This window comes from Nuphar pumila, chromosome 10, assembly GCF_984573655.1.
Source record: "Nuphar pumila chromosome 10, dmNupPumi1.hap1.1, whole genome shotgun sequence".
Lineage (NCBI taxonomy): Eukaryota > Viridiplantae > Streptophyta > Magnoliopsida > Nymphaeales > Nymphaeaceae > Nuphar > Nuphar pumila.
In genome coordinates, this window is record NC_143258.1 from 112,060,211 (window position 1) to 112,087,036 (window position 26,826).

The window sequence follows — 26,826 nt, forward strand, 5'->3', positions numbered from 1 at the left end:
TGTTGAAATAAAAAAAAAGAAAGAAAGAAGGAAAGTATGAGTAGCAACCGAGAAAAGTAAGAAGATTAGAAGCAAAGGAGCAAGCAAAGGGATCGAGGGGCAGGTTGGTGGGTGACAGGGTGTTGGGGCGGGGCAGCCTCGTCCTAGAATCGCCTAAAATTAGAAGAGGCCTTGAGGGGCCGAGGCGAGATGGACGACCTGAAGAAGCGCAAGATCGAAGGGGAGGCGGTGCTGGACATGTATCCCGTCGCGGCAGCACCCTCCGTCGAAGAGCTGCGTCTGCTCCTCGACCCTCTCAAGAAGGAGCAGCTCGTTGATCTCTTAATCAAGTTGTAAGCCCCACACGAATCACTCAACCCCCACTCTCTTTTTCTTTCTTTCTTTACTTGGGGCTCAGTGAAACCGTTCGATTTTTTTTTGTTGGGTTTCTTCGTTTCTGATGATTATCGTGTACCCTTTTCTGATCCAAGGAAACCCCCTGATTTGTTGGTTTCCTTCGTCTTCGTGAAGTATTATTCCGGTGTTATTGCTTACACCCAAATCGTCTCTTTCCTTTTTGCTTTCTATTAATATGTATATCTTGATAGTTTGCTTGGTGGATTTTGTTGATAACCCACCTCATTTCGGTGAGGTGGTCTGTCTGTGTTTGGTGGTCTGTCTGTGTTTTGTTGGTTCTTTTCATGGTCGTTGCCCATGCCGACATTGTTGAAAATAAATGTATATATATAGTGTAACTAGGATTAGATTTTTTTAGGTTTGTTACTTTTTTGTTTTGAACTAGTCCACATTTGTTAGTCAACGTATAGTGCCCAACCTTTCTATTTAGTGCCATTGGGGATTCTCTGAGTCCTCTCATTGTGTATAAATATAGGGCAAAGCCCATCTCAATGTATGCTTTTTGCATGGATTCCACATGAATAAAACAATATTTTTTGTACTTGTGAGTGTTCCTTGTGTGCCCAATGAGTGGGTTTTGTACGTGAGCTTATTTATGGTTATTTGTTAGTTCATCTTGGTGTTTTTGTGGATCTTATTGTAGCTCTTTCAATTATCTACTTTGGTGACTTGGAGGTTCTCATTTTCTTATATGGTATTAGAGCTTGGTGATCAAGCTGAAATGGTTTTTGGTACATTGAGAAGCATGCCAGTCCAAATTAAGTATTGAAGTTCTATTGCAATTCTTATTCAAGTGTTGTATGATCGCGATTGTATTCAAGAAATAGGTTTGTGGTGCTTGTGTGGAAAAAGAGTGTTCGTGCTCTTGATCGGTGGTGTTTGCATGGTGGTGAAGTGCTGGTGATTTTCACCTTTGCCCTTGTTCTCTCCTCTACACTTTCTCTCCTTCTCTCTAGCCTTTTGTTTTTATCTTTACCTTGTAAGATGGATGATAATGAAAATAACACTATAAAACTCATCAAGCTCAATGATTTAAACTATGTAACATGGGATTCAATTATGAAGCACCTCATATTGTAAAAAGGGTTGTGGGGATTATTGGATGAGATCGATTTGGAACCCCGACTAATCCTTATTAAAGTAGATGGTGAGAATGATGTACCTCTTACAGTGGTTTAGAAAAATAAGACAATAACCACTTATGAGAAAAAGTGGAAGGAATGGAGAATGAGATATGCCAAGATTAGTAGCATCGACCTTAAGAAATGTTCAAGTTTTGCTAAATTCGAACATGCAAACATTGCATGAGATTATATTAAGAGAATGTATTCTTTTAAGGATATTGCACGTGTGTGCAACTTGCAAGATAAGATACAAAATATGGTTCAAGGAAACAAAAGCATTAGAGAATATTATAATTGTTTGTCCAAACTATGAAAGGAATTGACTCTTCTTGAACCAAAGTGGCATTTTCCGGAAGACATAGAACTCTGCCAAAATCAAATAGACGAGAAGCACAAATCCACTCTCTTTCATCGAGAGAAAGTCCCTTCAATAGAAGACACTATAGAAGAATTAAGTATGGAGGAGAATAGGCTTAAAAAGCGTATCTCTAAGAGTGATGATGACTCGGTTCTAGCCGTATCTAGATCATAAAACTATGTTCATACCTACAAACCACTACACTATGAAAAGTTGAATGATGAGAAGCAAGGCAATGAGTATAAAAGAAAGAAAGTTATTTGCTACTATTGTCGTGAACCGGGACATGTAAAAACATATTATCCTAAATTGAAGAAACCATATGAGAAGAAGGTTGTCTCTATTGGACCTCCACGAAAATCAAGTGATTCATCTATTGGAAACATGTTCTTGACACAATTAGTGGAGGCTCTTCAACCTTTACTCAAAGGAGCATCCTTATCGACTGGATTCGCGATCTCTTCCTTTGGTTTCTTCGATCTTGGTAAATCTCTTTGGCTTCTTGACTCAGATGTCTCTTTTCATATGACACCAAATGGTGATATGTTATCCGAATATCATAACTCAAGTGGGTCCAGTGTTGTGAAAAGCGTTGAGGCATAGCGAGGCGCTCCACCAAAATCTGAGGCGAGGCGTAAAGCATAAGCCTCAATTTTTTTAAAAAAAACTTAAAAAAGACTATAAAAAATATCTAAAATTATAAATAAATAAAAATTGCTTTATTGATAAAGCAATAACCAACAAAAAATTAAAAAATCTCAAATAAATACTGAAAAAATATGAGATTAACATATAAAAGTAACATTAATCCAGTTATGATTAATTATTTTGGTTGATTGGATGACATGTATTCGATTTTGGTGCTACTTAAATCAGGCTTTGTAATGCTTGCCAAGTTGTACATGCGTTTAATCTTGTGGTTTTTTGGTGTTTGACGCAGAGCACCATTAATGGATTCAACATATCTTATGATTTTTTTTTCTTCCTCAACCGAATGTAGCAAGTTGTGCACGGCTTGCCAAATCAATTCAATGACTGGCAACTTTTAAATCTTTTTTTCTGTCATCACAATAACGTGCTCAACTGACTACTAAAAGAGATAATAACCATTAGGAATTGATTTAGGATGATGACCAGCCAGTGATTTATAGTCAAAGAAGAAACAAAAAATACAAACTGAGAACAAGAATAGGGAAAAAGTGAAACTTACCCAAAATGTATAAACTGTGTGTTTCAAATGAACGAACTCGTCTCCTCCTTTCTCTCCGGCAACAAACCCTAATACACCCAAACAAATTTTTGGCTCTCGAACTCGTCTCCTTGGATCTCCGTTTTTTCAGAAAATAACACAGCCCCCAATTGCGTGTTTCTCAGAAAATATAACATTAGGGTCAGGGGCCCCGTTATTAAAACCTAATTTTTGGTCAAATGAGGGCTTTGACCCTCATTTGACTAAAAATCCGAGGCGTATACGCCTCACCTTGAGGCCGCCTTGCCCTGAGGCGTGCGCCTCAAGGCATATGAGGCGCACGCCTTGGGGCATTTGCGCTTTATGCTTGCGCCTCAAGGCACAAAGGCCCTCACATTGAGGCGAGGGGCGCTTTTTGTGCCTTGAGGCACACTTTTAATAACACTGAGTGGGTCAAATGTTTTCACTGCTAATGAAACATCTCTTGAGATAAAAGGAATAGGAAATTTTGAAAATATTTCTCAAAATTCGAAACGATTTTGTATTCTAAAAAATAGATATATTCCTAAATTGAACTTAAACCTTTTATCTGTTTCTCAATTATCTATCCATGGATGTAATGTTTCCTTTTGCTCTCGTGGTTGTCAAATGCAGGATCGCCAGTCAGCGAAGCTGATTGGGGAAGGTCATAGAGAAGGAGTCTTGTATTATATGATTTTTTTTGAAATACCCAAGAATACATTTTGTTGCAATGTTCTAAAATTGGATTTGAATCTATGGCATAAGAGACTTGGCCATCTTAGTATATCCAAGATTCAGTTTCTTCCAAAGATGGAAAATTTTATAATTTTGAAAATTTTACATTTGAAAATTGTATTCTTAATAAAATAAAGACATTACTATTTCAAGAAAGAACCTTTGTTTTTTCCCGACCACTTGAGTTAATACATTCGGGTGTATGGTGACCGATACCTGTTATATCAAAGGATGGTTTTATGTATTATATAATCTTTATGGATGATTTTACGATACACACTTGAATTTATTTCCTTAAATACAAGTCTGAAGTTTTTTCACATTTTCAAATATTTTACAATTTAGTCAAAAACCAATTCAAGAATGATATTTTCATCTTTCGCACTAATTCAGGAGAGTTTTTATCAAAAGAATTTAAAGATTACCTAGACCTATATGGTATTACATACAAAAAATGTTGTCCTTATACCCCTCAACAAAATGGTTTAGCTGAAAGGAAGCATAGCCATATTATATTATATAAAACAACAAGAACTTTACTTATTAAAAACCAAGTACCTAAAGTTTTTTTTGTTGAAGCCACATTGACTACAATTTATCTTATTAACAAAATACCATCTTCTTCTTTGAAAAACTTATCTCATATTGAAAAAAAATTTAAACAAGTCCCAGATTGCTTGATTGAGAGTTTTTGGACGTAAGTGTTTTATTTTTTATTTTTACTGACAAAAATGACAAACTCTCTCGTGTTTTTTAGGATATGCAAACAATAAAAAAGGCTACATATGTTTTGATTTTAAAACTAAGAAGATATACTTTTCAAGAAATGTATCATTTTTAAACAAAGGAAGCTTTTTTGAAATTGAGAAAACTAAGGAAATAAATGAGTATTCTTTTTCTGTTGGATTTAATTCCAAAGATTGATGATTGTGATATTGATGAAGATCAGGAAGTTAAAAGTGATATGATGAGTGAAGAACAATCTCATAAGGATCAAGAGTGTATCCAATATTCTAGGCGTGGTAATTCTGAACTTCCATGTGCTCCTGAAAAAATATACCAATGATGAAAAACAGGTAGAAATACAAGCCAGAATGTCATCTAGATTATCAAAAATTCTTTTTGTGCCCTAGAGTCATTTTCACCTAAGTATCAAACCTATATTGCATTAATGCATTCCTATATAGAACCTTCCAACTATGCTGAAGCAAAAAAACATCCTGAGTGGGTAGAAGCTATGGAAGTAGAATTAGATGTTTTAGAAAAGGCGAATACATGGAATGTCCAGGGCATTCTCCCATGAAAGAAACCTATAGGTTGTCGATGGGTATATAAGGTTAAAACCAAGAATGATGAAACTCTTGAATGGTATAAAGTCAGATTAGTTGTCAAGGGATATTTTCAAGAGTATGAAATAGATTACGAGGAAACCTTTGCTCCAATTGTTAGAATGACCATAGTTAAGACCTTAGTAGCCCTTGCCTCTGTAAAGAAATGACCTATACACCAAATGGATGTTAAGAATGTGTTTCTCAATAGTAACCTATACACCCACGTACCACACCAGATCCAAAGGTAAGCCCAATGAGTCTACCATTCGTTGTTTTAGGTGTCAAGAGTTAGGTCATGTTGCGTCCAAGTGCCCCACTGTGAGCAAGAACACCCATCTCGCAGAGGGCATTGTTGAGTCAGCGTCCAATAGTGAGAGCGAGGGTGAGTCGCTTGTTGAGGGGGATGACGAGATGAAAGTCGTAGAGTTCGATGGCAGCATTGAAAATTTGTTAACCATACGTCATGTTTTGACCACATCCTGAGAGTCGGCCCCGACAAAATGGTTGCAGGATAATATTTTTAGAACCCGGTGCAACTGTGAGGGGCGTGCATGTGATGTTATCATTGATACCGGGGCGTGCGAGAATGTGGTGTCCACCTTGAACCTAAAAACGGAAAAACTGTCCCAACCTTATAAGATGGCATGGTTCAAGAAAGGGAACGAGGTACCTATCACCCTGCGTTGTCTAGTTCGGTTCTCCATGGGGGAGCATTACCATGATGAATTGTGGTGTGATGTGACCCCTATAAGTGCGTGTCACATCCTTTTGGGATGTCCCTGGCAGTTTGACCGTAAGACCATCTATGATGGCCGTAGGAACACGTACACATTTATCTTTAAGGGTCATAAGATAGTTCTTCTTCCCACCAAGGAGACCGGGTTTTCCCGGCTCGCGGGCCTATTTTATCGGTCTTACCTCCTTGAACTGCCTGAAGATTGGCACGTTCCACCTATCTTCCATGTCTGATCTATATGCTTACTGTGGAGACAACAACTCGTCAGAGCCAACTTCTTCCCAACCAGGGGAGAATGATGCAGAGCAGGACCAGGCCCAATTTACACAGAGTGACCCGAGCGGGTCCATGGGTCTGGACTCCCATGGGACGAACGATCGAACCCAAACAATGGATTCGATCGCGAGTCTGGTGCTCCAGCGCAAAGATGTGGTGCCGTGCTTACCTATTCAAGGCGAGCTCAGGCTGGAAGCAACACTGCACAGTGCCAACGCCCCGATCCACCAGCAACAACGGGTACAGCGGCAACGAGTTGTCTCGGGTCCAAGGACTGGACCCGAGACCCAGATCCAGCCAGGCATTATTAATACCCTGCCTAGGGTTTCGTGAAGGACAGAGAACATTGAAATCGCAGCAGCAGTTCTTTTTTTTTTTCTTTCGGCAATTTCTTTTCTTTTGACATTCGTTTATTCCATTGGCTTGCGTTGTTTGTTTTTACGCCCTGTTAGTTCTTCTTTCCAATTGTTTTCATCGACTGTTTAATTGAGGCTCCATTGAAATAAAGAAAACCAGACAGCACCACGTTTTGGGTGGCTGTCTTTCCACTTGTTATTGCACGTTGCACGGTCGGGAGGATAGTGCCAACCATTTCAGCAAACCGGATCGTCGCAGCCGACCTCCCTCCACTGCATCATGTATGCTTCTTGCATAGATTTCACTTGAATAAAACAATAATTTTTATACTTGTGAGTGTTCCTTGTGTGCTCATTGAGTGGGTTTTGTGTATGAGCCTATTTATGGTTCTTTGTGAGTTCATCTTGGTGTTTTCACTCTTTTGTGTATCCACTTTGGTGACTTGGAGGTTTTCATTTTCTTACAAACATCTTTTCTTGTGTTTCTTTCTATCTTTTGGGAGCTAATTTTAGGATGTTTTTGTTGGTATTGGTGGTCTTTTTGTGTGGTAACGATTATGATTCGTTTCTTAGCTATGTCACACGGACTCTTCTAACATGGCACCGCACCCGCACTCAGGCAGGTGCGACACTTGGACACAACTTCCTTTGTGTTAGGTGAAGTGAACCACACTGAGGTCCATTTCTATTCAAAAGTAGATTCAGTTAACCCTTATCAAGTCCATTTTTATCTATATTATATATAAATACATAAATGCACACACATACACGGAGTGTTAACTTAAAACTGTTAAAATTTATATATATATATATATATATATACCCTCCCCACACCCAAGTTTTTTTAAAGTGCCGCATTCGCATCCGCATTCGCATTCGCATCCGCATCCGCACCTATGTGACATAGTTTCTTAGTTTCTGGTTCAAACTTCATGGCCATGCATTTTCTCTCTTTTAGGGGGTATTTTTTTCCTACTCTTCATTTGAAAAATGCTGAAAATCAAACTTGGTGTCGGCCAAAACAAGTTCAAATAGAAAAGGGCGAATTTTGAACCAATATGCTGAATGTAAGCAAGATGGAAACCTCACGACTGGAAAAACGCGTTTATAAAGTTTGGAATAGGATTAGTCCTTGTGCACTCAAAACACAGGAAGAAGCAAATTGGTGTTGCACAAGCTCGGCCAACCAGGTGTTGCACCCGCGTCGATGCGATGCGACGCGGTGCGCATGCAGGTGCGGCACCCGGTGCGGTCCACCCGTCCCTGGGTGCGGTATTAAAAAAAGAACATTGGTCTGTTATCAATGCATCTTAATACATGGGTTGATGCTAGGAGGAAGACCATTAAAGGTTTTCTGATTATTTGTTCTCAAGGGGCTACATTTTATAATCAGTTCACTGATTTACTCATGGTGAAAGGTATATTGCTCTTTGAATGATTAAAAAGATGTGGTTGAGAAGGCAGTGGTAGATAACTTGGGTATATGTTACCTCCAATAATGCATCTTTCTGGCATTCTGAACATCTGCACAAACTACAAACATGTGGAGGCATTTGTTTTGGATCCAGCAGCATGACATGGAGTTGTACTTTGGCATGTTAGGTGGATGACTGAAGAGGGTGACGACGACACTTTTGATCATAGTCACAAATATCAGTATCGGCTATATCTTGGCAAGGCTATTTCTCGCGATATTATTTTGGTGATGAAAATTGGGAAAATCTCGGGACTTAAAAAACAACAAAAATAAGAAAATTTCATGTTTAGACAAAAACGTACATAAATAATAAAAGAAATAAGTAAATGTAAAAGAAAGGAGAAAAACATATTTAAAATGTAAAAATAAATAAAAAGTAAAACTAATTGATAATATCGTGATAATATCATGATATATATAAATTTCCGATATTTTGAAAATATCGGGATATTTTACCTTTAATATTGTTTTTCCATCATATTACAATATTTTCAAAATATCGCCGATATCTGTGACTATGCTTTTGATCATGGAATGCAGCTTCAGATCTATCTCACAGATATCATTGAAGGAATTTTATTGCCAAAGGAATAACTTTAGGGGTTTTAGATTTTTTTTCACTAACATCCAATATAAATATATTATCTTTTGGTCTAATGATAACTATTTGGATCTAGTAATATTTTTGAATTTCAGAACTCTTGTTTTGTTGCAATATTGCAGTGAAGTATTTACAGAAGTTTGTAACAAAACATTGAAGATTTTTGTGATGGTGTTTGCTATCATGAGATGGTTTAGAAGCTGGCAACACCATAAGCCTGCAGTTACGTGTTTTCCCTTTCTTGTCTTGACATTTAAGAGCATATATAGTTTTATATAAATACAACTTGAAAGTTTGTATTTCTTCCGAAAGATGGATAGAAAGTAAGATGTCAAACACTGCATGGAAAAAATTCACACAATGACAATGTACAAGAAATTCGTTTATGTTGACAGGGATGGTACCATCTATTGAGGTCCTAGATATATCGGATAATGCCGAGAAGCTTGCCATGTCATGGAATACCTGCACAAGGCTATGGATCACATAGAAGAAAGAACCAAGATATCCTATATCGTTCAGGGCAAGTATGCACTAATTTTGGTAGATAACCTTAGTAGTCTGAGTATCTGGTTATCTTTGTAATGAAATACGCGAAAATAAACACAATGTCCTATAATGAACATTCACACATAGAATGCAAAGAACAAGTCCACAATGGACATACACAAAAACCAACAATGGCTTGCAAACATAAAAATCTTATAAAAGCAAGAAACGGGCTTCAAGAAGCCCTACTTTACAAAGGGGTTTACCCCACTATTTATAAGCAAAGGAGTGAGAGAGAGAGAGAGTGTGTGAAAGGAATGAGAGAGGGAGTACATTGGGAGGCCCAACAAGGTGTCGTTGGGCCCCCAACGGTCACAATTGTAACCGTTGGGGGTCCAACGACTCTTAGTTGGGACCCCCAATGTATAAAGCATTAAATGCTTTTTACAATAAAAAGACAAAAAATAAAAATAAGAAAAGAAAAAGAAAAGGGAAAAAATAAAGTAAAAAAGACTAAAAAGCCCCTATTGGGTAGAATTACATAAATACCCTTAATTGGGTATTGATGATATATATATAGATTACATATATTTTAACACCCTCCCTCAAGCTTTACGGGAATATGACCGAAAGTTTGTTGAGAAGAAACATAAAACGAGGAGCAGCAAGAGCTTTGGTGAAGAAGTCCGCCAACTGGTATTCGGATGTAACGTACGGCAAAGCTATGGTTCCTCTTAGGTATTCATCACAAACATAGTGGCAGTCCATCTCAATGTGTTTAGTACGCTCATGGAAGGTATGGTTGCTTGCGATATAAATTGTGCTTTTATTGTTACAACACATCTTCGAAGGTGTAGAGATGACTATGCCCATATAACTGAGGAGACTTCTAAGCCACACAAGCTCCATGGTTGTAGTGGCCATTGCACGATACTTTACTTCTGTTGAGGACAATGATACTTTGTGTTGCTTCTTGCATCTTCAGGAAATCATAGTCACCTAAGAATACACAAAAACCAGTAGTTGAGACTGTCATTGGGATTTTCTCCCCAATCAGCATCAATATAAGCAATTAAATCAAGTAATGAAGAAGAGGAAAGAAAAACTTTCTTAGTTATGGTATTTTTAATGTATTTGACTATTCTTAAGACTGCACTCATATGCACGGTTGTAGGTGCATGTTGAAACTGACTGACTGAGTGAACTACATGAGCTATGTCTGGCCGAGTGATGGATAAGTATGTCAGAGACCCAACGAGTTGGCGGTAGGGAGCGGAATCTTCGAAAAGAGTTTCATCTTCCAACCTCAACTTTGCATTGGTAACTTTAGGGTTTTCTATCTTCTTGTCATCTGAAATGCCAAACTTTGAACAAATGTCAGCAACAAGTTTCATCTGAGAGAGAATGTACCCTCGGGGAGAGTATGCTACTTCAATACCTAAAAAATATCTTAAGAAACTAAGATCAGACATGTCAAAATTTTCTTTTAAAACTTTCTTAATATCATTAATTCCTTGCTCATCACTTCCAGTGATGATCATATCATCAATATAAAGCAGTAAAATAACTACTGAGGACCCTGAACTTTTCACAAACAAAGCAGTGTCAGTATAACATGAATGAAAGTTTAAACTTGTCATTACATTGCTAAATCTATCATGCCAAGCCTTTGGAGCTTATTTTAATTCATATAATGCTTTGTTAAGTTTGAGAATTTTATCTTTACCAATACATAATCCTGGTGGAGGATCCTTGTAGATCTTTTCATTTAATTCATCATTTAGGAATGCATTCTTAACATCTAATTGATAAATATGCAATTTTTTAGCTGAAGCAACCGCAATAAGAGTCCTAACACTAGTCATTCTAGTTACGGGAGCGAAAGTTTCTTCATAGTCAATGCCGTATTCTTGGGCGTATCCTTTGGCTACCAACCGAGCTTTATAGCGTTCTAATGCCCCATCACTTTTAGTTTTGATTTTGAAGACCCATCTCCATCCAATAGATTTTTTTCCAGTGGATAATGAGGTTATTTCCTAATTTTTGTCTTTTCAAGGGCACTAAGTTCTAAGTTCATTACTTCAACCTACTGAGGAATATTTTTGGCTTCATTATAATGAAATGGTTCATGAAAAGAGTGTAACGCAATTAGACACGCCCTATATTTTGGTGTTAGAGACTCATAGGAAACAAACCTATTAGGAGGATTGGAGATTCGGTCGGATCTTCTTAAAGAAGTTTCTTCTATGTTGGAACCTTGAGAGTATTTTTCTAAGGCACTTATGAGAACTTGTTGACCACACCTAACATAGGTTTGAATTTGTCTACTTTCAATGACATCACTTTCATGTTCAACATTGTTAAGAGGAATATCCTCTTGATCATCCAACAAATCATTAGAAATTACCTCTTCTTGAGGAGTCACATCTTCTTGAGGAAGAAGATCAAACAAGAAAGCATATTCGCTTTCATCAATATCTTTTGTTTTCTCAAAACCATTTTCATTTTCTAGGAAAGTTACATCTTTAGAAACATATAGTTTGTTGCTTTTGAGGTCGAAGCATCTAAAATCTTTTTTATTTTCTCCATATCCTAAGAAAACACATTCAATAGTTTTAGGAGATAATTGATCTCTTTTATGTGAAAGAACAAAGCATTTGCACCTAAAAATTCTTAATCTATTAAAATCGGGTGTTCTTTCAAATAGTTTTTCATTTTGAGATGTATTTTGTAAGGATGAAAATATCATTCTATTTATTAAGTAAGTTGATGTTAAAGCGGCTTCGGCCCAATAGCTTTTTGGAATTTCTTTGGAAATAAGAAGTGTCCTAGTGGTTTCCAAAATGTGTCTATGCTTTCTTTCGGCTAGACCATTTTGTTGAGGAGTTTTAGGACAAGATTTTTTATGACAAATTTCATTTGATTCTAAATAATTTTGAAATTCATTTGATAGGTACTCTCCACCCGAATCGGATCTAAGAGTAGAGATATTACTTAAAAATTGATTTTTGACTATCATATGAAATTTCTTAAAAAAGGCAAAGATATCAGATTTTGGGTTGAGAAAATAAATTCACACATATCTAGTGTAGTCATCAATGAATGTAACATAATAGGAGTATCCTCCTTTCGATATGACCTGAGAAGGGCCCCACACGTCCGAATGAACTAACTCAAGTGGCCTTTTGGACACAAAGGTTCTATTTGGAAAATGAGTAGATTTCATTTTCCCAAAAATGCAACTCTTGCAAACAAATTGTTTCTCATTATCAAATTTCTTTCCAAAGGGAAATGAGTACATTTTTGAGAAACTTGGATGTCGAAGTCTTGGTGCCAAGTTTCAATATTTTTATCTTGGACATGGTTACAAAAGGAGTTGGTTGGAATTTTCAAGTTGTTCATGTAATAGAGATCTCCCCTCCTATGACCTTGCCCAATCTGCTTCTCGGACCAGAGATCCTGTATAGAGCAACCCTCAGTTGAGAAGGAGATTTCACATCCATGATCACATATTTGAGAAACAAAAAGAAGGTTTAAATTAAGTTGGGGTACTACCCTCACATTTGACACAAAGAAATCTTTGGAAAAACTTAAAGTTCCAAAACTTTTGACTTGTAAAGATGTGCCATCAACGGTTGAAACATAAGAGGTTTTTGAGTTATTACATAAGTCGGATAACCCATTCTCAAGAGGTTTCATATGAAAAGAAGCTCCAGAATCAAGGATCTAAGAGGACATACCTGGAGGAGAAGAGGTAGCGATGGCGGCACCCGAAGTTGATGGTGATTTGATTTGAAGTGCCTCCGATAGTTGAGCAAGAGAGAAGGAATCCTTCCCTTTGTTGGGCTCCTCCTTTTGAGTAGTTTCTTCAACGGAAGCAACTCTACTTTTGGGATCTTCATTTAGCTTAAGGCAATTAGGTCTTATGTGACCTGGTTCTTGGCAATGATGTCAAATTACTTTTCTATAGTTGCCATTATAATTATTTTGCCTTTCAAAGTGTGGAGGCTTGTAAGCTTTCACATGATTGTCGGGTTTAGACACTGCCAAAACTTCATCTCCTCCTTTAATCATGCCAAGACAAGTTTCTTCTTGGCATATTTCAGCTATGACATCTTTCAACGGAAGAGGCTTAGATCTATGAAGTAGAGAAGATCTAACTTGTTTATATTCGGGCCTAAGCCCATGTAAAAATTAGAAAAAATGTTCTTTTTTCATTTGTTTTCTCCGTAGTTCAACATCTTCACTAGAAACCCATTTTGGTTCTAGTAGAGATAGCTCATCCCATAAGGGTCCAAGGGTGCTAAAGTAATCTCTTTCACCCATTTTCCCTTGCTTAATGGTACAAATTTTCTCTTGGAGGAAGAATTGTCTAGCAAGGTCCTTTTGATTATACATACCTTTCATAAAGAACCATGCTTCGTTTGCCATTCAAAATTTTGCAATGTTGACGCAAATTTTGAGCTCCACATTGTTCATGAACCATGCAAGAATCTTTGCATGTTTGCTTTCCCAATCTTCAACTTTAGATTAGTGATCTTCAATGGCCTTCATGCGAGCATTTCCTTCAAGTGTTTTTTCTTGATCACCGTCCATCTTTGTGAGTTGGAGTTATGGTTTCGGAATAGTGCCCATAACATATCTCCGAAGCTTTTTACCCTTGAGGTTGTTATCCATGGCGGTGGTCCACATGTAGCTGATACCATTAAGTTTGAAAGATAGATCAATCTTTTGTTCTCCTTCCATTATAACTCAAGAAAGGATGACAAACCAAGAAAGAGAAATACAATATGTAAACTACAAATAATCAACTTGTTATAGCAAGAATCAAGAGCATAGACCTTGCTCTGATACCATGTAATGAAATACGCATAAATAAACACAATGTCCTATAATGAACATTCACACATAGAATGCAAAGAACAAGTCCACAATGGACATACACAAAAACCAACAATGGCTTGCAAACATAAAAATCTTATAAAAGCAAGAAATGGGCTTCAAGAAGCCCTACTTTACAAAGGGATTTACCCCACTATTTATAAGCAAAGGAGCGAGAGAGAGAGAGAGTGTGTGAAAGGAATGAGAGAGGGAGTACATTGGGAGGCCCAACAAGGTGTCGTTGGGCCCCCAACGGTCACAATTGTAACCGTTGGGGGTCCAACGACTCTTAGTTGGGACCCCCAATGTATAAAGCATTAAATGCTTTTTACAATAAAAAAAACAAAAAAGAAAAATAAGAAAAGAAAAAGAAAAGGAAAAAAATAAAGAAAGTAAAAAAGACTAAAAAGGCCCTATTGGGTAGAATTACATAAATACCCTTAATCAGGAATTGATGATATATATATATATATGGATTACATATATTTTAACAATCTTGGTCCTTCAAGTGAAAAATTGTGTGAAGCTGCGTCAGTTTAGACAAGTTTGGGTAGGAGTCATGTGAAGTCTTATTGTGCATGAGTGCCATTATTTCAAACAATGTTAGGCTTGAGCTCCAAGCTGATGTAATAGACTAAAAAATCTGTGATTTGTAAAAGGGAAAAAAAGCAATCAGGTACATTTTAGGTTTTTTCATTCTAAGTGTTATGCTACACCCTGTTGCTTATATTAGTTGAGTAGCAGGTTGCATTTGGGAATGATATTTCCATGTGGCACCACATACGTGCCTTAATCCCTGCATGTGATCTTCTCTTCACTATCGAATTATTTAAGCAGCTGCTATTGTTCTGGTTGTTTTACTTGCTTATTTTTTATATTTAGTTTTTTGGAGATATTTTATCTATGGATAACAGGAACAATTTATAACAGGGGTTTTGTTTAATATCATTCGATAACAATTGTAGAATCTGTTACAGTGGCTTTCTATTCCTGCTCATACAGTGGTTGCAAACTGAAGTAATAGCCAAATTTACAGTGTTTGTAATGGGACATGAAAATGTTATGCATAAGTTCATTAGTATTTGCTTTAGCAGGTTTCTCTTGGTTCTCACGCTAAAACTGAGATAAGGAAACATGTCTGATTTGATACTGTAACTTTTCTCTTATATTAAGGACTACATTTTTGTTTATCGTTTTTATTTATTTGATATATTTAGGAGAGGAAAAATATTTTATCCCTTGTCCAGTATCTGCCCATCCAAATGCCACCAAGGTTCTTTTCTTAGACACCATCGTGTTGAATACTTTGGATGCTTTTCTTGGTCTTCATTGGCACCTCAATGTTCATCCTGATGACTGCTGTGTGAATTTGCATGTTTGCATGTTGAGCCATACAGTGGGTCCCAATATCCTTCAGTTGCAGAAGGCATTAGAAGCGTTGCAAGTGCAGATCCTGTTCACCGAAAGCTTTTTGTGCGTGGATTGGCGTGGGAAACTACTTCAGAAACCTTGTGTGCTGTGAGTGTGTTGCTTGCTTGTTGGGTGTATGTCTCTTCCCTAAAAAAATTTCAACCCATTTCCAAGTTCCAACCATTCCTAGAGACAGTAACTTTGATGACTTTTAGGCTAATTCTTGATGAAAGTTTTTCATAATGTATGTTTCTATAGTAAAAGGCATTTATGGATGTGCACGCTAAATTTATGATCTATCATCCAGGCTTTTCGGGTACATGGAGAAATTGAGGAAGGAGCTGTCATTATTGACAAGGCTACTGGAAAGTCACGTGGCTATGGATTTATTACATATCGGGATATGGAATCAGCTCAGACGGCCTTGAGAGAGCCTAGCAAACTGATAGATGTAAGGAAAGAAAAGTAAAACTCTACGTTTCATAAGCAATACAGCTATTGCTTTGTCTTCCGTGACCAGAGAGCTAACTAAGATCCCTTTACTCTTTCTAATGATTCTTTACCTTGTTACGACTCAATTACCCCATCGTGTCATTGCAATGCCCTCTTTCCTCATCCAGTGGCCTTCATTTTTCAAATAGTTCTTCCTTTTAACAAACAGTAGATCGAAGCCATGCTTCTCTTTTGGATGTTTATTTCATAAGGGCATTAATTGTCAAGTAACTATGACTGCTTGGGCTGCCTTTTGATGGTATTCTCAGGGGCGCATGGCTGTTTGCAACCTAGCATGTGAAGGTTTGAGCAGCGGTTCTGTAACAGTTGATCAAGCACAAAGGAAGCTGTATATTGGGGGCCTGTCTCTGGAAACCTCAAGTGAGACATTACTGATTTTTTTTGCCAAGCATGGTGACATAGAAGAAGGTTCTGTTGCTTATGACAAAGAGACCGGCAAATCACGGTATGTTGTCATCTCTTCCGTCTTGCAAGACCTATAAAATATTTTTTTCCCTTGAGATTTTTCTCCTCTTCTTTTAGTAATTCAAATAGTTGTTCTTAGCGGGTTTGGCTTCATTACATACAAGACGGCAGAAGCTGCTAAAAAGGCCATTGATGATCCAAGTAAGATCCTTGAGGTGAGCCCGGTTTGTCTGGCTGTGTTCCTACAGTTCGCTTCTCGTTGAAACTTGAAACATCATTTTTGACATGGCTGTTGGATATCTGTTTCTAGGGAAAAGTCATCACTGTAAAGTTTGCAGATAGTCAAAAGAACAAATATGGCCAGACGCAATTACCAGCAGCCATGCTTCCGATTGCTATTCCATTTCCAGCTGGGTATACAAAACCCGGGACAACCCATATTGTGGGCACAGTCCCTGTTGGTTATTCTGCATACCAACAGGCTCAGACTCTGGTTCCTTACCCTACCAGTTATGCCAATGGTGCTACACAGTACTCACAGCAGTCTCAAGCTGCTTATGGATCTATAGCAGGAAATAACCCGCAGCTTGCATTGCCTGCTGGATCATCCACTGCAGTTGGTTCTTACCACTTCTATGCAGGAAAGCACTGAACAGAGTACACTTTGTCATTGTGTTGCAGATTGTTTCATGAGGTAACATCAACCTCGATTGCTTTTGTTTCTTGATATATCTTGTTACTATCAAAAGATTCAAAGCCAATCTGATCAAGCACTTTTAGACTTTGCAGTTCTGATTGTCAGACTAATATGTGCAACCAAGGATCAAATTTTGAAGGGAGGATGGTCAAGCTAGGTACCAGGAAGAAGCAGTTCTGAGTTTTTTTTTCCTGGTCTTTGTCGTCTGTGCTAAAGTTTGAGGTTTTTGAGCATGCACAGTGAATGTAATTATTTCTGAGTGCCATGTGCCGAGAGCCTGTGCACAATGTTGATTTAACCGAGGAAGATTGTAGTCTTATTAAAACTGTGGATATTTGAGGACAATTCTTCGATGGATTACCGTCCAACTTTTGGTCAGTGACATGAAAAAATTCAGATGATTGAGGTGATTGGCCTGTTTGTTTTAATATTGTTTTTCAATGGAACATTGAATCTGGATTTGTGCGTGTTTCTAAAGGAAGTCACTCTGCCGACAAGGTGTGTCAGGAAGAGTTGGACGTTAAAACAGAGACGACAACCACATGCATTATTAACAGAGCCTCATCCGATTCTGACTTATGCTCATCAATATGGATGTTATAGCAATGCTTCCTGCCCATGAATGCTTTCAGTTTGTAACAGCTAATGATCTCTTGACCTTTCTTACAAAGAGGTTGCTGTCCTTTTTTTTTATGATGAGGAACCCTCGCCGAAGGGAGGAAAACCCTGGGAAGGGGCCCACCCTGACTTACGTGGCCTATCTGAGATGAAGCCTATTACTTTAGCAGCTTTGGTAGGTGCACGCTGAGTCAAATTTATTGAAGCCATTGCCGCTTTGCAGAAATCACCATGTTGGAGGCACGTCAGAAATTACAATCTTTCTTTCTCTGTCAGCGTTTGGATGTACCAACTGATCCAGAAAGATGTATGCGTTGGTATGCTGCATTACTGAGCAGAAAACAGTATGCCAACTTATTCAAGTTTTGGGATGAGCGTGTGGACTGATGCACCCACTAAATGCAATTAAGATGAATTGTGGTGGAAGACTTTCTACAGGATCATCATACCGTCTTCAGCGTTGTGCAGATTATTTTGCTTGCCTGTTGCAGGACTGCACGAAATTGAAAGCCCTTTGTCAAGGTAATCAGATCCATGCTCAAATACTCGCAACAGGAGTAGCCATTGATGGTTAATCCCTACACTCCAAGCTTGTAGGAATGTATGCATGTTGTGGGTATCTTCAGTATGCAAAGCTTGTCTTCGATCAGATGATGAAACCAAGTGTCTTTCCTTGGAATTGGATGATCTTGGGCTCTGCATTTCATGGGGAGTGCGATGATGCACTTCGGTGGTTTTCAATGATGCAAAAGGTCGATGTTTATGCAAACAGATACACGTTTCCTTCAGTTCTAAAAGCAATTAGAGGTGGTATCCCATGTGGTGAGCAGGGTCCTGTGCCCAGGATCGAATCCCTCTGCCACATGGGGCGGCTGTTGTTCTGGTAGGGGTCCTCCTAACCCCAGCTTGCCTTTCAAAAGCAAAAAATAATAATGGACGTTCATATAGGCAAGCAACTCCATTGTGCTATCATCAACAGAGGCTTCGAGTGCCAAGTATCTCTAGCAAATGCTCTGGTTGATATGTATTCACGTCAGAGATGTTGCTACTTGGACCATCATGGTTTGTGGGTATGCACAAAGTGGCCTGCTTCAGGATTCCAAAAGGCTGTTTGATGGGATGAGGAGAGGGAATATAGAGCCAAATGAGTTCACTTGGAATGCAATGGTTGCTGCCTATGCTGAGATTGGTGACTGTGGGAGAAGCATTCAAGTTCTTCAATCGTATGAAGTAAGGAGTCGAGCCAGATGAGGTCACTTGGAATGCCATGATTGCTGGTTTCAGTAGAAATGATATGGGAACCACAGCGTTGGAACTGCTTGGGGAAATGGTGATCTTGGGACTGAATCCGAATGTGGTTACCATTGCCAGTGTGCTCCGTGCATGTGGAATCACGGGGATGTTACGCACAGGCAAACAACTTCATTCTTTCATTTACAGATTCCAGTTAGATAGGAACATACATGTAGGAACAGCGCTCATTCACATGTATGCAAAATGTGACCGTGTTGGCGAGGCCCGTAAAGTATTTGATCAACTTCCTGAGAAAACTGTTGCTTGTTGGAATGCCATGATCGGGTGCCATGGCAAGAACGGCCAAGTTGAAAGGTCATTGGCGCTATTTGAGCAATTGCAAAAAATGGGTTGGAGCCAACCACGTGACATTTACTACCATCCTTTCTTCATGCAGCTATTGTGGATTCATCGAGAAAGGATTAGAAGTATTTAGGCTTATGAGAGAGAATTATTATGTGGCGATTAATCAGGTGCATTATGCTTGCATGGTTGATCTTCTAGGCCGTTATGGGAGTCTCACTGATGCTTATGATTTGGTGAGGAGTATGCCTATTCAAGTTACTGAGTCTGTGATGGGTGCATTCCTGAGCGGTTGTAGAGTTCATGGAGGGACTGAACTGGCATAGAAGTTGGTAAAGGAAGTAGCAGGAAAGATGGGGAGTAGCAATGCAGGCGGTTTCGTGGTTATGTCTAATATATATGCAGCTGCTGGCAAGTGGGAGGAGGTTGAGGGTGTGAAGTAAGAGATGAGGGAAAAGGGAGTTCACAAAAAGCCTGGGTGCAGTTAGGTAGAGATGAAAAAGGTGAGCATGTCAGTTTCAGAGTAGAAAAGTCTGGGGGGTTTTATGGTTGTATCATGCTCGAAGTTTTGTACTTTTTCTGCATCAGTTAGCATCTATATGATCACGCGTTTCCGTAATTGGGCCCAGGGGTGTCCAAGCTAGATGGCATAAAACAGCAGTTAACAAGTGCAAAATCTTTGATGCTCCTGGATCAGGAAGAATTTGATGGGTTTTAGTATCTAATGCTGGCTTAGGACTGATCATTAGCGTTTGCAACTCAGCAAGATTATTGTAATAAATCACTGATTGATACACCCTCGAACCTGAGGGCACAAAAATATTTATGTTATTCTACTCCTACATACGAAAACCAAGGCTAACAAGAAAATAATGGAAAATAACAATTAAAAATTCAATAAATTAAATAAATAATCAAGTTTTTTTATCCATCAGTCATGACTAATAATCCTTATAAAGAGTATTTATAGGGTAAAAAAAATCCTAATTCTAATTTAGATCTGAGATAGATCTATTATACCAAAAGATCCAAATCTAAACACAAATAAAAAACTTAAACTAGAATAGGATCCCTTGGACACTTATTGCATGTTGCTCTGCTCCTGCATTATTCTACCTGTGTTGGAGAAGACTCGCCCTTGAGTCGTGTGTGTTTCACTCACTTTTGAGAACAACAAAAGTAATACATTCTCTAACTGATGTGGATCGAATAAGCACTAAACTGAAGGAGCTAATGGTGGTAGGACTTATTTTGCAAGTAATTTGTATATAGAAAACATGTGGGTCCAACTGCTTCTAGGTGGGTAGTGTAAAATGGTCCCAAATGGGTACACTTGCCATATATGGGCCAAGGTACAAAGATCCAATTGCAAGTACTCTTGGGTCCAATTATAAGTAATTGGATCCAAGTTTGCTCCACCTGGGTCAAATGGGTTCTGAAAGAGTTGCTTAAGTAGTGGACAAGTTTGCATGGGTATTTGTGTGCTCAAGTTAGTGTTTGGATTTAAATAGAATAGTTTAGATGGGTCAGGAACATATTTGTGTGGGTCCAAGAGAGTATTCAAGGTTGAATTTACATGGTTTTATAGAAAAATTGAGTCCAAAATCCAAAAACTAGGTTGTGAATCATAAAGTAGTTTGAACTAGGTTAAGATAGCCAAGGATCATAAAAGAAAACAGAAAGCACTGCACACAGATTTACGTGGTTCAGTTGAGTAACAACCTACATCCACGAAAGGCACTCCCTCTCACACTAAAAAGCATGAGAGGGGCACAAGAGCTTGTTATATTTATAATCACTGAATCTGAATGGGTTTAGTGTGAATGAGTTTTACAGGAGTTACAAATTCTATCCCTCTTGGACTTATCTTTAATCAATCATAATTATAATTAAGAAACACATTAATTAAGTCTCCACCATAGATGGAAGTCCCATCTTTGATAGATGCTTGCACCAGTTCAACTGAAGTAGGACTCCTACAGGTTTGTCCATCCTTGTTAATTGAGGCAGATAAGGAAGTTGGCTCATATAAGAATAATGATGAGGAGGTTGGTCCATATGAGGAGTCCTTGACTGAATGAGACTCTTTGTCCTCCAACACAGGTAGAGTACTAGGCATCCCTACAACTGTGTCTCTAATAGCCTCTTGCAAGTTCAACGGTCCAGGTTGTTGAGCTTGGTACAAAGATCTTTAAATCTGGCCCTAGTTAGTGGCTTGGTGAAGATGTCAACAATTTGATCTTTACTGGAAAGTTTCTTCTTGGCCAGCTTCTCCCTCATAAAGTAAATGTTGATTTCAAGGTGTTTACTCTGATTATGGTAAACAGGGTGAGATGCTAGATATGAGGCTCCTACATTATCACACCATATAGTTGAAATATGACTTAATTTAACCCCAAGCTCTTTGAGAAGAAATTGCATCCACATAAGCTCTGTTGTTGCATTGGCCAGAACCCTATACTTAACTTCTTTGAACTCTATGAAAGTAAATTCTAACCAACAAATATAGGGTATCCTCCAGTAGACTTTTTATTATCGGGGCATCCTGCCCAGCTTCTTTGAACTCTATGAAACTAAATTCTAACCAACAAATATAGTGTATCCTCCAGTAGACTTTTTATTATCAGCTGCCTAGTCTGCATATGAAAAAGCTAACAAAGATAATGATTATGAAGGACTTATCACCATACCATAATGAATTGTACCCTTGAGGTATCTTAATATGTGTTTTACTACGGACCAATACACATCAGTTGGAGCATGCATATATTGACACACTTTATTAATCGCATGAGAAATATTTGGGCATGTCATGGTAGCATATTGCAAAGTTCCAACTACGCTCATGTACATAGTTTGATCTTCCATAGCTACACCTGCACCAGTAGACAAAGTGGAAGTCAAAGCCATAGGAGTAAAACTGGGTTTAGAGTCTGTCATTGCAAAACGGTTTGGCAGATCAAAAATATATTTTCTCTAACACAATAAGTGACCTTTTAATGTGCAGATGGCTTCTATTCCCAAGAAAAAAAAAATTAAATTTCTCAAGTCTTTCCAGGCAAACTCCATGCTCATTTTATCTATAATCCATTGAACATGACTGGAAGAATTCTCAGTAACAATGATATCATCCACATAGATTAAAATATATAAAATCACTTCATTTTTGTGGAAGATAAATAAATATATGTCTTGAAATCTTTAAAGTGCAGAGACTTCAGAAAAGAGTTGAGCCTGAAGAATCAAGCTCTAGGGCCTTGCTTTAGCACATATAAAGCTTTCTTTAGTAAACATACATGGTTGGGATGGTTTGGGTCTTCAAACCTAGGAGGTTGATCCATAAATACCACTTCAGTAAGATAACCATTTAAAAGAGCATTATTTACATCAATTTGATGAATCACCCAATTATTATTGACAACCAAAGACACCACAATTCTAATGGTGCTTGGTTTTACAACTGGATCGAGGGTTTCAAAATAGTTCAGTGCTTCTTGTTGGTTGTAGCCTTTAGCAACCAACATGTATATCTTTTCAAGGAACCATCTACTCTTTTTTAAATTTTATAAATTCATTTGCACCCTATGACATGCTGATATTTTCTGCTAGAAACAAGCTCCCAAGTATAGTTTTTCTTCAAGGCCTCATATTCTTTTTGCATAGCTTCACTCCACTTAGGATCTTTACTGACTTAAAATGAATAGGTTTTATGTCATTGATCAAAGCGGTTAATAAAGCTGCATGAATAGGATAAAGAGTGGCCATATATGGTTTTCAAGTTTCGTCCTGCAATCTAGTTATCATGTTATCTTATGATGAAACTAAACAAGTTGGAATAGTTGGGGAGGACTCTCTAAGTGAGCTAAGTATTGGTTTAAATTAGAGTCAAGAAGATGGTTATTTGGAGAAGCCTCACTTTGAGGATTTGGATTAACTGGATTTGAAATTTCTTCTTGAACTCAGTTGAGACAACTAGGAACAATTTCAAGTTAAGGAGATGGAACCAAGGAAATTGTAGTGTCATCGTTGTTACTCTAATATGGAGAAATCAACATAATAGGTGCGGTCTGATATGAACTTGTATAAGAAACATGCGATTTTATGGTTTTGACACAAGGATATTGTTTCTCATTAAACACAACATGACATGATACAAAAAACTTTTCAATAGAGCCCTGCAAACAATAGTAACCATGATGCTGACTTGCATATCCCCAAAACATACATTCATCTGATTTGAAGTTTAGCTTGTGTTGTCTATAGGGTTTCATACAAGGGAAACAAGCACAACCAAACATCGTAAGAAATTTGTAATTGGGATCTGCTTTAAACAACTTTTTCAAATGTAAAATATACCCAATGATTTTTTAAGGGATTCAATTTATATGATAAACTGCAGTAGAAAAGGCATAATTCCAATATTTTGAGGCAATGCCAACTTGAGCCATTAGCGTAAGGCCAATTTCAACTATGTGCTTATATTTTATTTCTGCAACACCATTTTGTTCATGAGTATGTGGACATGAAACATGATATCGAATACCACATGAAGGCAAAAATTTAGATAGTGCTCGATATTCTCCTCCCCAATCAGAGTAGAGATATTTAATTTTTTGTCCAACAACAGTTTTTACATGCAACTTAAATTTCTTAAAACCTTTCAAGACTTGAGATGTATTCTTAATCATGTAAATTCATGTACATTTGTAGAAAGCATCAATAAAGGAAACCTAATATTTAAAACCATTAATGCTAATGATGTGAGCTAGTCCCCACACATCAGAAAATATAATATATAATGGTCTCTCAACTTTATTCACTACATTGTCAAAGAGAAGATTATGACTTTTTCTCTACTGACATGCATCACACACTGTATTATAAACCTTCTCTAAAACAGGCAAACTATGTTTATTAATAACTTGTTGCACTACTTTAAAATCTGGATGTCCCAACTGTTGATGCCAAACTTTCACAAATGTTCTTTCTCCCACAAGAGTCTCCAGATGAGATCTACCTTTTAAATTCATTTGGTACAACCCCTATTTATTTGTTCCATGCAGGAGGGTTTTTTCTGAAGTTAGATCTTTCACATAACAAACATTCGGGTGAAACTCAAACATAGCATTGTTATCCTTGGCAAATCTTTGAACAAACAATAGATTGCAGGAAATCTTAGGCACATGTAATACATAATTTAACTTTAAAAGTTTTGACAAATTTAAAATAGATACAGAACCAATATGAGATATAGCCAAACTTGATACATCACCAATACGAACATAATGTGATCCTTAATAATCTGAGTGGATTGAAAGATTGTTCAGATCACTAGTAACTTGATGGGCGACACATGAATCAACGTTCTAGTTATTGTCACGAGTATCAGATCCACCACACAACAATATGGAACACATTAAGAGGAGTGGATCGATTTGAGTTTTGGGAGCACTGACGAGCAGTATAACCAAACTGATCACATAACTGACATACCACTCAATTTTTATTAAAATGATTAAACTGTCTATTATTATTAAATCGACTACCATCCAGCAAGGGTCAGAACCCCCAAAATGTCCATTCCAACCGCAAAAGTCTAAAAACTGTAAGCACGATCCTCTCACTTTCATCAGGCTCATATTAGAGTACCCGTCTGTTACTAGCCCGGGGCTCCCTTATGGTCCAATTTTTGAATAGATTATATTGGATCTTGAGGAGGGTGAAACAAAAGCCACTATGTTTTTGTGTGCTCTTGTTTTTCAACTTCCTGTCTCATTTCTCTGGATCAAAATATCCCCCTGCTCGTACTAGGAGCATTAGTTAGGGTATATTGGTAGGTGACCAAGGAGTTAGAATCCATTTCACATGTACCAAAAGCATTAACTTAGGTATACAATGGACGATCCGAAAAAGAGCCTTTTCACCCATAGAACCTCGAAGAGAGCTTGTGTGAGAAATTGTTCTCCTAAGAAACCTAATTTTTAAAAGCTACTTGCAAGATGTTATTGTGTGTAACCTTGTTTGATGTCCTTAACCATTGGTAGATCTAGGAAAGGGGTTATTATGGTGCCAACAAGTGATGTTGATCGCCAATATGAGAAACATAGGAATGAGGATGCCCTATATCTCGATCATTCTAAGGTCCTCACAAAGACACAAAAGACCCTGATTTTATGGTTTGTAGTCCAAGAGAAGGTCCCATATATAAGAGGGGGAGGACCATGATTATCATGATGGAAATGAGAAAAGGGATGAAAAGAAGAAAAAAACCAAAAAAGTAAGGAAGAAGAGATTGCCAAAGAAAGTAAATCACAAAAAACATAAAAGGGGAAAAGTCCAAGAGGGAAAAGAATTTTGGGGGGAGGAGAAGGAGATTTGACCTTAAGAAGAAGAGGCTCATCGAGTGCGAAAGAGGGATTGGTTCATGGGAAAGTAAGATCCCACAAGAAGAATAAGCTAAATATTATTGCAAGGATCTACAAAGCCTTTGGGGATTCAAGTGAGAACGAATCCGATGAGGATGATGAGGAAGATATCCTAAAAAAACTCAAAGCTCGTGAGAAAATCAATTCTCTCAAAAGGGCTAAGAAAAAGAGGTCAAGAAAACTTGTGACTCACAATAAAGAAATTGAATATATTTCAAAGAAAGTCAAGAAGATGAATGACTCTGGAAAGGAAGAGAAAATATGAAGAAAATTTAAGGGAGGCCATGAAAGATTATGAATCTGATAGTGAAGAAGACCTCACCAAAAAAATAAGTTCATACCTAAAATCCCAAAAGGAGGAATAACCCAAGAAAAACAAGACAATCCCAATGCATGATAAAGAATCTTCATCAAACGAGGAATTTTCTCTGTTTGGACATAGATTTGAGGCAGATAAAAACATATTTAGAAAAATTGTCCAAAGACAAAACAAGTTTTACTAAAAAATGATCTCAGATCACTAAGATATAGGGATGACAAGTGGGAAAATATTGTATAATATCGTGTATTTTGGTACTTAGTTATTTTATATTTTTGACAAAAAATTGGCTAAATTTGGGAGAAAAATTGTTTGAGGCTCGATTTTTAGACTGAAGTCATTGAGTCTGGGCTTGACCCAGGTCTCATCGACAAGGTTGAGGCAAGTCAAATAAAGCGTGAGAAAGAGTTTTATTTCGACCTTTAAATTCAAGCAAAATTTAGGTTATTTTTAAGCAAAATTCAGAATTTGGTAGTCGTGTAACATATCATTGGATGCGTCTCAGAATTCTGAGCACAATGATATTTTGTTTTTCTGAATTCGAGTATCGGCTTGCCCAAAAATTACATTTTTCTAAAAATTAAGCAGTTTGTTGAACTGGGTCTGAAGTTGGATCGGGTTGGATCCAATGCCTATGATCCAAATTTTTATGGATTTGGATCTTAGTTATGACTTACTTTAATCCAGATCTTGATCTATTTTCGTTTTGGATTTATGGATCTGAATCTAGATCTAAATCCAATCCCCACATTTTTTCAGCTTTAAATTGAATATAAAGCTTTATTTTGGGGTTTAATAAGGTTAGGGAGCCTTCTGGGTTAATTTGGCTATTTTTGGAAGTATTTAGATCATGTTAATTAATTAATATTTAAT

The 26,826-nt window shown here is 37.6% G+C and overlaps 3 protein-coding genes across 4 annotated transcripts in view; all 3 read left to right on the forward strand.

Annotated features, from left to right (window-relative positions):
- The first annotated feature begins 67 nt into the window (after window positions 1-67).
- LOC149827936 (UBP1-associated protein 2C-like) lies at window positions 68-17,405 on the forward strand. Of its 2 annotated transcripts, none has more exons than XM_090018295.1 (7): window positions 68-332; window positions 15,368-15,488; window positions 15,688-15,831; window positions 16,142-16,338; window positions 16,438-16,513; window positions 16,609-16,992; window positions 17,088-17,405. In XM_090018295.1, the coding sequence occupies exons 1-6, from the start codon at window positions 190-192 to the stop codon at window positions 16,948-16,950; spliced, it is 1,023 nt and encodes a 340-aa protein (XP_089874421.1). In that variant the 5' UTR covers window positions 68-189; the 3' UTR covers window positions 16,951-16,992; window positions 17,088-17,405. The 2 variants fall into 2 exon arrangements, with proteins under 2 accessions (XP_089874421.1, XP_089874422.1); XM_090018296.1 differs by having other exon boundaries at window positions 17,079-17,214.
- An 807-nt stretch (window positions 17,406-18,212) lies between these two features.
- Window positions 18,213-19,535, forward strand: LOC149827937 (putative pentatricopeptide repeat-containing protein At3g49142). The gene is made up of 4 exons (XM_090018606.1): window positions 18,213-18,435; window positions 18,653-18,802; window positions 18,921-19,221; window positions 19,304-19,535. Exons 1-4 carry the CDS (start codon window positions 18,213-18,215, stop codon window positions 19,533-19,535), a joined length of 906 nt encoding a protein of 301 aa, XP_089874732.1.
- Window positions 19,536-19,562: 27 nt separating this feature from the next.
- LOC149827938 (squamosa promoter-binding-like protein 17) overlaps window positions 19,563-26,826 on the forward strand; it is a 53,616-nt gene continuing 46,352 nt past the window's right edge. The window contains exon 1 of the mRNA XM_090018607.1: window positions 19,563-19,648. Within this exon, the coding sequence (XP_089874733.1) occupies window positions 19,563-19,648 (86 nt within the window). The remainder of the gene's footprint in view (window positions 19,649-26,826) is intronic.